The sequence below is a fragment of the Gymnoscopelus microlampas genome, assembly GCF_963454915.1.
Source record: "Gymnoscopelus microlampas genome assembly, chromosome: 4".
Classification (NCBI taxonomy): Eukaryota; Metazoa; Chordata; class Actinopteri; order Myctophiformes; family Myctophidae; genus Gymnoscopelus; species Gymnoscopelus microlampas.
In genome coordinates, this window is record NC_139941.1 from 38,842,287 (window position 1) to 38,853,162 (window position 10,876).

At 40.9% G+C, this 10,876-nt stretch overlaps 1 protein-coding gene across 3 annotated transcripts in view; it reads left to right on the plus strand.

Moving 5' to 3' along the window:
* The window catches only part of dock5 (dedicator of cytokinesis 5), a 46,895-nt gene extending 36,300 nt beyond the window's left edge, over positions 1-10,595 (plus strand). The window contains exons 39-51 of one of the 3 annotated variants that reach the window (XM_084054762.1): positions 596-700; positions 999-1,140; positions 1,301-1,382; positions 1,503-1,587; positions 1,758-1,844; positions 1,969-2,145; positions 3,316-3,399; positions 3,563-3,700; positions 3,939-4,111; positions 4,693-4,840; positions 6,007-6,157; positions 6,420-6,538; positions 6,680-10,595. In XM_084054762.1, coding sequence (XP_083910888.1) covers positions 596-700; positions 999-1,140; positions 1,301-1,382; positions 1,503-1,587; positions 1,758-1,844; positions 1,969-2,145; positions 3,316-3,399; positions 3,563-3,700; positions 3,939-4,111; positions 4,693-4,840; positions 6,007-6,157; positions 6,420-6,538; positions 6,680-6,781 — 1,593 coding nt within the window. In that variant the 3' untranslated portion in view covers positions 6,782-10,595. The remainder of the gene's footprint in view (positions 1-595; positions 701-998; positions 1,141-1,300; positions 1,383-1,502; positions 1,588-1,757; positions 1,845-1,968; positions 2,146-3,315; positions 3,400-3,562; positions 3,701-3,938; positions 4,112-4,692; positions 4,841-6,006; positions 6,158-6,419; positions 6,539-6,679) is intronic. The other 2 variants (XM_084054763.1, XM_084054764.1) reach the window with 2 other exon arrangements.
* The last annotated feature ends 281 nt before the right edge of the window (positions 10,596-10,876 follow it).

The following is a 10,876-nucleotide window of genomic DNA, read 5'->3' on the forward strand; positions in this document are numbered from 1 at the left end:
AAACATGTAGACTGTCTCCGTGGACCCTTTTTCATGGATGGCTAAACACAGCTGAAGTTAATCACATTAACTCTGAAAAACACACTGGGTGTATTTCAATTAATTAGGTGTTACTGTGTGGCAGCAAAGACAGATCCTGTAACGGAGCTGTCTTTGATAGCACCCAGTAACTCTATTTGTCGAACATCACATAACATCATGCCTAGTTTAGACTACACAGTACACTGGCATGTCAGTTTGTCCAAGTCAATGTAAAAACAACTTCAGGAAATGGGAAAGAGATAAGAGTTGCTGTCAGACAGAATTGTGTGCAATCCCTTTTACCCAACACAGCTCCACAGAGACAGCGCCTGCTGTGGCAGTGGTCTATGCTGTATTGTTTCACACCGTATGTTTTATGTGCACTTTTTATAAACCTCTGTCTGTAAATGATTCAACCTGATTGAACTAATCCACACGTCCTTGCCTGAAAGTTTTTGAAAGTTTTGTTACTTTGGTCTCAACAATGAGCGTTCATTGCTGCTAAATAATACATTGAAATATCTGTAAACATGTCTTTTTCCATTACATCCTATTTCTCTACTGTCATGCACAGAAACAGCAAGCCACGTTCTATCAGAATATAATGCATGCTATGCGGCCCCAGCCAGAGTACTTTGCTGTTGGATACTATGGCCTTGGTTTCCCCTCTTTCCAACGGGTAAGGCGATTATGACCTATTTTCAATTAAAATAATTAGTACAAATAACTCTTTTGAGGCTCTGCTTATCCAGTGAGATGGCTTTTTCAAATGTTACTCGGGGGAAGGTGCAATACAAGTCATAGATGATTGAATAATCAATATTATCCTGTCAATCAGGCCATTGTAGGAGAATGCCACACTTATATTTTGTATAGTAATATATATAATAATAATACATGTTGAAGTGTGTATTATATTCAAATAGGAGTTGTTTTCATTCCTTGCAATTTTCCTTAATATGAATTCTGTGCTGCAGAACAAGATCTTCATCCACAGAGGTAAAGAGTACGAGTGGCTGGAAGACTTCAGCCTCAAACTGCTCTCTCAGTTCCCCATCGCTGTGCGGATGACCAGCACAGCGCCCCCTGGGGACAACATCATCAACTCACCAGGACAGCGTATCCTTATATTAGAGTAGCAGCATATAAAAACTTTCATGTGTTTACTTGTATTGGGGGGTTGTCTCAATTAAATGCAACTGCTCCCTGATTACTATGCTGATAAAGATTAAGATGCCCCAGGATGACTCAGGCATGTATCCTTAGCTGAACCACCCAGACATCCAGTGCTTTACCGTCAAGCCGGTTCTCACTTTGCCACCCCAGTTCAAGGACAAGGGGGTTCCGGAGCAGATATTAAAGTACAGAATAGATTACTTGATGTGATGATTTATTTTCTCATAAAGATCCTTGGATATATGGCACGGTATCATGCCTGGTTGAATCTAATTGACCCCTCTTCCTTTCCTCTTTTCTCACAGCTATTACAGATCCAACGAAGTAGACCAGTTCCAGTATTCCAGACCCTTCAGGAAAGGGGAAAAGGACCCAGACAATGAATTTGCAGTGAGTAATGTGTTTGTTTTTTAATAAACTGGCTTGAGTGCATGATGAAGAATAGATCATATCTACCATTATAACTCTACTCCCGTCTTAACACAACTCTGAAGATTGAATATTAAAGATGTTAAATTATTACAGCCTCATGTGTTGAATAATTCTATCCTGCCTCACAGACCATGTGGATTGAGAGAACTACCTACATTACCGCCTATCACTTCCCAGGAATCCTGAAATGGTTCGAAGTAAAATCTGTCTCCAGGGTAAGAAGCAATGTCAAAAGCCTTGTTACTCATTTTAATACACATCTCATCTTTTCTCCATTCTGTCGCCCTTTCTTCCTCTTACCCTATTATCTCTCATCATTTACACTTCTTTTCTTGTCAGGAGGAAATTAGCCCTTTGGCGAACGCCGTAGAAACGATGGAGTTGGCCAACGAGAAGCTGAGCAACTTGGTGCAGCACCAGGCCTGTGATCACTCTCTGCCGGTCCATCCTCTGTCCATGATGCTCAATGGCATCGTTGACCCCGCCGTCATGGGCGGCTTCTCCAACTATGAGAAGGTTCGTTATTTCCGGTTGTTTGTCAGTGGTTCTCAAAATGTTTCATAAAAAATATCAGATCTATAGCGACGCGTCAGCTTGCAGATGGGCTATTTTTGAGTAGCCGGAAAATAAAATGGGGCTTAAGTCTTTAAACTGTTCCTAATTTAGCTGGGGAACCCCTGGAACCCCATCAAAGACCCCTGGGGGTTCCCAGACCCCACTTTGAGAACCACTTGTTTTACATGTATTTTTGAGTGCAGTGTCCAAGTCATTAGGCTACCACTGTGTTTGTTTGAAGGAAATTATTTTGATTTATGACCAGTTATGACCAAATAAGCTGTGGTAGTCATACTTTGTATTTTATTCTACAAATAATACATGCCACAAGTACACTCCTCACAGTGAATTGCCCCATAATTGGCTCTGTAATAAACACAAATGTAAAGATCTCAGACTTAAAATGTGTTTGAGATACATAACAAAATCCAACACACTAAATAATATATTATGTGGTTATTTTTTGTCTCTGATTTGGAAAGTCTAGCTGAAACTAGTAGCTAGAGAAAAATTCAAAAGTCCATTACATATTAACCACACAATGATGATTAGTTAACATCGGTTATTATTCTGTAACGTTCCAATGACTATGCAACAAATGCAAAATAAAAAGAATGCCATTAACTACCAAAGTTTTAAGTTATGTACCATATATGGCCAAAGCTGTGAAATGCCAATGACATGTATTGACAGTAGTATGGTCCTTTAAAAATGGACATTGTGTGTAGGGTTCTTGGCAGGGCTGAATAAAACATAATTTGGTAAAAGATTGTTCAGTACAGTAGGTATTTGGGACAATCAGACATATCAACTCTTTGTTAAAGAATCGCTATTAATTAGTCATGTTTGACATTTCACTCTATAAACGTCCTGACTGTAGCTTTTCTGTTTATTTGGAAGTAAATTCTAATGATAACAACATACTCCTGGTTCTCATGAGCCATACCTTAGGTGCGATTGCTCTAGCTTGCTTTGTGTAGTAAATAATTTAATTCATACAGGTATACAGAGAGTGTCCTTGTAGTCACGCTCTGGTAACCGGGAATTGCAGCTGCCCATAGCTGTATATTTTGTATTTATGTTATCTTAAAATGCTACTAAATTTTCACAATATTTTTTCCATCTCTGAAGGCATTTTTCACAGACACCTACATTCACGAGCACCCGGAAGACCTTGAACAAATTGAGGTCCTCAAACATCTTATTGCCCTGCAGGTAAATCTGCTGACTTTCATTGGTGCTGGCCTTGAACGCTAGAACATGTTTACTATTGGATAATTTATACTATTTTGTACCACGTTGTCCTGCGACATCACAGGACACTGTACAAGCGTTGAGAGCTTGTAGATCTGCTAAATCACACCCCTTCTCCCCTTAGATTCCTGTCTTGGCAGATGGAATTCGCATCCATGGGGAGAAGTCAACAGAGGAACTGAAGCCCTTACACAACCGACTGGTGACTTGCTTTGCGGACCTACGGGAGAAGGTTGAGAAGCATTACGGCGTCATAACCTTGGTCAGTTGCCAGCCGCAAACTCAATTTAATGTACAAGGGTGCCAACTCAAGCTATTGGCTCTCTTGCCTCCCTATCAAACTCCTCTCATTCAAAGCGGAGTGTACATTATATTGGTGCAGGGCCATAAATCTCCCTCTAGGCAGTCCGTTGTGACCAGTGTTTTGCCCGTCACTTTGTGCTCCTCTCCTGCCAAGTTCCCTCAGGACGTTTAATCCTATTTGTGTGTCCCACCCCCAGCCCTGCTCACTCGCAGAGAAAAAGAAGAGTCGCGTGGGCTCTGTAGTGATGCCCTACATCATGTCCTCTACTCTGCGTCGCATGTCCACCATCTCCACCGTCTCCAATGCCTCCTCGGGCATCTCCAGTGGCTCTGTGTCCTCCGACGGACCCTCCCACATCTCCTCTCAAGAGTCAGTTCCCCAGCTCTTATCTTCTTCTAGCCTAATTTATTCTTTGTCGTACAGCCACAAACCGTAAATAACAGGTGTTTTTAGCTGGAAGTCAATTATTGTCAGTGAGATGACGTGGCTGTATGACGAAGCTTAGATTAGGCTGGTCTCCCTCCCTTTGCCTCAAATAAGTAGCAAAAGTATACTTAGAAGTTCTAGGCTTTGAAATCATTTTAGATTACTTTTAAGTGTGTATTTTGATACTTGTTGGGACTAAATTGTACCACTTGTAATGAATAAAATGATTATTTGTTTGTTTCTGTAAAACTTTAAGTATGTACAATTTTAATTCACTTCCAAGTTTTTTTTCTGTACACTTACTGTAAGCGTAATCTGTTGCATACTAAAAGTGTACTTGGTTTAATAGTGTATACTTTACCTCTTCCTTTCCCAGTGTCCATTTGGCCTTTGTGTTTGCTTTTCCTCACATTGTGTACTTTCTGTCCTACATCTTGTGAAGCATGGCAGACCGTGACGTACTGTGTATTGTCCTCATTGTGTCTTTTTTTACACATCTCTTTCTCTGGCCCGATATTGACCAGCAGTTCCTTGTTGTCACGTCCCAGCGATCGCAGGGCCTCTGTTTTGTCCCGCTCAGAGGACGACAACAGGATAAGCCGGAAGAACCGGAAGGAGTGGAGCATGAGCAAGTCGCAAGTTCTGCTGGAGAGACAGTCAGACATTGATGAGGTAAGACCTGGGGAACACATGTGTAACGAAGACCTTTATCTCCATTGCCACAAAGCAGACTAACATAAGCTGGGCTCCATCCGAACTATGGTCAGACAAAATAAGACATCGGGTGTATGCTTTGGTATGTATGGGTGTATGCTTCCTTCAAACGGCAAACAAGCAAACCATCTTCAACATTCCTTTATGAGAGACACAAGGCCAACAGCCATGTCTTAGTGTGCGTTTATAAATGCACTCTTAGGGCATCAGTGCACACTCTGAGTGCTTGTTTGGAAATTCAGTGTTCAGTGCATTCCTGTTTGGAAATTCAGCATGCTGCACTATGTGAGCGCTCAGAGTGCATACAGGTTCAGATGAGTTCAGATGATTAAGCTGAAGATAGGGTTGTCTGAGTGTCGAAATGCCATGGTTGTGACATGTTTGAATAAACATACCCAAAGTGCCACTAGGTCATCTTGTTGGCAGGCTAGTATATTTTGGTATAAAACCATTATGTACCTGTGTCTGTATATACAAATAAATATATATATATATGTATAAAATAATACAAAAATAATTCTACGCTTTGATGAGAGCACTCTGGTATCATACTGTAGCAGAGCATCAGTGTGAATTTATAAACGCATCCTTAGCTTATGGGCTCATTCCCTCCCACGTAGCGGGACAGAATTGGGGGCGGGTAACTGTGAACAGGTGCGCCTTGTCGGCTTGATGGGTCGTCCTTGGCTCTCTTTCCTTACTCAAGCTTGACCCTGCCTGCATCTGCCACAATGTTATCCCTGCTGCTTTTTCACCTATTTAAAGATACTTGGACCCATAAAGTAGAATCCTCATTGGATGTTATAATGGTATAATTGTACTTCAATAAATAATGATATAAGTGAAGAGAGTGTGCTACTTCTGTTTTTCAATGATGCCAGATTGTAATGGTATTAGAAAATCTTTGTTATTTTCAGCTCTCTCATGGTTGAACTCCAATTTGTTTGACTGATTTATATATATGTGTGTGTGTGTGTGTGTGTGTGTGTGTGTGTGTGTGTGTGTGTGTGTGTGTGTGTGTGTGTGTGTGTGTGTGTGTGTGTGTGTGTGTGTGTGTGTGTGTGTGTGTGTGTGTGTGTGTGTGTGTGTGTGTGTGTGTGTGTACGCGCGCCCCTTCATCACAGGCCCCTGAGAAGCAGCAGAGACCTAAGAGCTTACAGTTAGGGGATCGACGCCTGACTCTCTCCCTGTTCCCCGGTGCGTCCTCTCAGCTCAACCTTTCCAGCCCTCTGAGTCCCTTACCTGCGTCTCCACAGCAAACACTACGCAGCTCCAGTATGTAGCACAGCCACACCGACCCAGTAAACACCATACTGCATGTCATCATTTTTATTTTATTTTATAAGAAAATCTGCCTTGTACACAGAAATGGAGAAATAACCTGCGTACAAAACCTGTGTAAGCATAACCTGCTCTGTAGTCCTAATCGGGTCATACACACACACACACACACACACACACACACACACACACACACACACACACACACACACACACTGTATACTTGTTTGAAATGTTTTTATTTTCTCTCCTGCAGGTTATTCATCTCTTCTCAGTGAGAATGATGCAAACTCCAGTGACACCCTAGGGCCCCCCCCACCGATGCCTCCAAAGAAACACCCACATGAGATTGACAGCTCCCATTTCCCTTCTGAGGTACATGTAGGGAGGGATGGGGGAGTGGCAGAAAATAACACCTCTACACAAGTGCATACCAGTGGTATATAAAGTAAAACGACAACAATACAAAGACTGAATATTTTAAAGCTTAACTACATCCTCTCTATTTCCCCACAGTTCACTCCTCCGCTACCTGTGAAACACGAGAGCAAGCCTCCTCCGCCCCCTCCCAAAGCACGCAAGTCAATGTTCCCCTCATATGAGCACAGTCCGCAGTGAGGCTACCACCCACGCACACACACACACACACGCACACACACACACACACACACACGCACACGCACACACACACGCTCCACTCCCCCACACACAGACACTCCTCACTGTTCTGTCAACTGGCTCATCACCCTCCTGTGATTAAACGCACGGTTCTAATTTGCAGTGCAGCCAGCACTGTTGCAGGACCTTGTATAGTATGTGGCATGTAAGCTAGATTTAGGGTGGTCATATTTCTGATGCAAGCCACTAATAATTCTGTCATCCTTTGCTCTTGGGATCCTATAATGTTTGTAAGCCCTAAGGAAGCATAATACTGTATGTGTGGGGCAATTGTTATACTGTACAAAGGATGTTACAGTCGGAGAACGGATACGCAAGCCCCCCCAATGCATACTTCATGTCAGTATATTTTTACAGATCGACAAAACTGTGGTTCCACAATACTCGTCAGTATATTTTTACAAATTGACAAAACTGTGGCTCCACGATACTCCTCTGAAGAGAAGTAATACACAAAAAAGATCACTTTAATGAAAAAGGGAATGACCAAAGCTGCAATTTTGTAACATGTTTTTTTCTATTATGTGTTGGATTGACACTGGATCACCTTCATTTTCCCTACCTGTTCACTGGCATTCCATGATAATAGAACAGGAAAGTGCTGCATAACATAACCAGTATGATCAAATCTTTATTTACGTTGATCAAGGGCAGGGAATAAAATAGTGTACAATGTTTTATTTTATTTTGTATTATAGTGTACCTATTTTTGGTAGTGACTGAATGATTATATATCCATAGCAATGCTGGTCTTTGGAAATGTTAGGACTGTATCGCGATGAAAACGTTTTTAAGCCACAACGTTTCAGAGACACTGGATGGAATTCATGAATGTTATACATGTGTAGTACGTACGTGTATTTGTTTTGCTGTTTTACATAACAAAATACTCATTCTAAAGGCTCTGACTTACTCAAAGCATCACTGGTGCACGTCAGGGGAGTCCCCCTGTTCACATTGTCTATTTCATTTAAAAAAAAAAAAATTACACATTTCTTGTGTTTCTAGAACAGTTAAACAATTGGGGGGAAAAAAACACAAGTTTAAAGTAAAAAGAGGTTACCTTTCAGCAGTGCTCCCAACTCCATGCTGCACATCAACGCTTCAAAATAGAACTGAGTTCTGAAAGACAATGTCAACAGGTTTGGACCACTTGACGCCCCCAGCGTAGCTACAGTCATTGTAAACAAAGGGTGCATTTGATGACGCAAGCGTCTGACGCTTTGTGTCAGGGCCCTAAAGGACAAGTCCGGACTAAATAACATATAGGCTCATTTTCCTACCTATTTTGATCCCAAATGACTGGCCATGGGGTCTATTTGCAGAATTGCCCCTGTCGTCCAGTTTCCCCAGCAGCCCTCATAGCATAGAGTGGAGTCCATAAGCATATTGCTACTTAAGCAATTTGTTGCCGTCAAAAGTGTTTTTTTTTTTTTTCATTCATTAATCTGTTATTAGTTGTCATTATGCCTAGGTTGTCCCACACGAGCTGCCACTGTCTCGTAAATCATGTTTTAGGGTGAGTGTCCGGCACAACTGCCAATCAAAGTCACTGTTCTGGCCAATCACAGCGAGTCTTTTCTGGGACTTGGCAAAACACATAACCAGACATGCAAACTTGTAGCTTTTCAGCTACAATAGCCGTTTTGAATCCAAATGGGGCAATTGTGTGACACCTGGCCCGAAAAAAACAAACATGTTGTCACCTTTTTCACTTCGGTCTGTTTGCATGCCTGATAACATCTGTTTAGCAGACTACGGCAGCTCGTGTGGGACAACCAAGGCATGGATGCGTGTGTAATGACAACTAATAACAGATTCATGAAAAAAAAATCACTTTTGATCGCAACAAATTTCTTAAGTAGTGATATGCTTATGGCCTCCACTCTATGCTATGAGGGCTGCTGGGGAACCTGGACGACAGGAGCAATTCTGCAAATAGACCCCATGGCCAGTCATTTGGGATCAATATAAGTAGGAAAATGAGCGTATATGTTATTTAGTCCGGACTTGTCCTTTTAATGGGTTTTACCTCCCACCGGCATCAAGTTGATGTGTAAGACTGATTTATACTTAATCATACGACGGTGTCCTGTGCCAAAAATAGGCGTTCTGCAAGTTGCTATTTTCGCAGTGGGACACCATCATAGACAGAAGAGGCATTATACTTTATACAACAGCAGTGTCACTCAACAACAAATTACTTATTTTCATCTGAAGAAACTGCTAGCGCAATTTGTGTTGTCGCTTTTTTCTAAAGCTACGTCATTTTTGTAGACAGAGTGATCGACAAAGTATAAATTAAGCCTAAGTTGCGTCTTGGTTAACCTTGAACACTGTATGGTACAGACATTATTTGACTTTGGTTCTGCTTTTCAGGTGTTGGTACAGTACATTTCCTGTTTTCTTTTTGATTTATATCCTTTCTCTTGTGGATTCATTGTCAAATACTTTAAATTATTTTTTATTGAAGATTTCATTCAAGATTTTTATGGTTTTGCACACAAGGAATACAGAGTTTATTTTTAAGCTGATACATTTGAATCTAACCATGTATTATCATTTGGTGTTGTTTTTTATAGCAACAGTTTATTTTGTGCCTTCATAATGCTAAATCTATGCATGCAAGCATCTTTCAAAATGCTACTTGTGATCAATTTGAATCATTCATTTTAAATTGCCAGTATTTTAGTGTTACTAGATATTGTAAGATGATTTACAAGGGACTAACTTTTTGTACACCAGGCATTTCATAATGAAGATCAGAGAGATTTTCTGATGATACAATGTATTCTATGTTAGCATGACAAAATCAAATTAGATGTTTATATGAACAAGACAATAAAGTTGACCAAGCAAAAATAAAGACAAATTGATTTAAAATGTTATAGATAAAGGCTAAGGCCACTGCACAGACCGCCAAACACTTAGATGCAATTTTTTTCGTCAAAGCACCCATTCCAGTTCCACTTGTGTTACAAACGGTTCCATTAATTCTCAAAACATTCAGAACAGGCAATAGAGATTTTCCATTTGCATGTTTTTGAAAACAAGCTGCAGTTGGCAATCTGGCAGTAGATGGATGGTGCATTTGAAAAAGCACCACTTCTCTTGAATCATATAACAAACTCAGTGTAAATGTTAATTAAAGGTCAATAGTATTTGCTGTAAACAAAATGGTGCCTCTGACATGCGTTTTAGACTGCTATTTTTGCGGTGGTGGGTATGAAATGTTCACATCAGTCATGTGATGTGTACTGGTTATGCTAATCTGGACTGCTAATGGCCTGTTCCTTCCTGTCAGATACCAGGGAACAGCATATCACTCTCCTCCTGTACAGTTACAGGAGCACAAACTAGAAGGTCTAGACTCAGCATGATCTGCACTGTGATGTTTGCCCATGCTTGGGGAGCAGTTCTGCAAGTGCCAAGCCAGTCTTGATCTGTATCTCCATGGTAACCACCTCCACTCTTTTTTCCCTGTGGTTGGATTGAAGTGTTTACAACCCTGTGCTGTATGAAATGCCCTACGTGCAGCTAATTGCTTTATTTAAAAAAAAAAAGGCTTCTCGAAAAGTGACGCCTGTAAAATTATGACTGTTGTGTGAAAATGAAAATTGTGACTCGGGGTTAGTACAGTAGGTAAGAAGAGGCCATGTCTAGAGAGAAAAACATCACTCAATGAGAAATAGTTTGGTTTCATTCCAAAATGAAATATATCTATAAATAAATAAAAAACACATGGCTCAATCCTCAAGTATATTACTGTTTTCTAAATGGTATTCCACAGAGCTATTGTCAAATATATTCAATATTCACTTTTTTATGCTAGCTCTCATTTTGACAGTGTAGGTCCTGCCAAGCAAAACACATTACTTTCACTTGAGATATGTGGGGAGAGATAGGAGCAGGACCGAGTTGCCCTGCATCAAAGGAAAAGATGGCCTTTCCTTCTTTGTCCATTTAGCTGCTGGAGCTCCACAGCCTCTGTGGGATTAGAAACTCCATTGTATCTTCACTTTGAACTTCACTAGG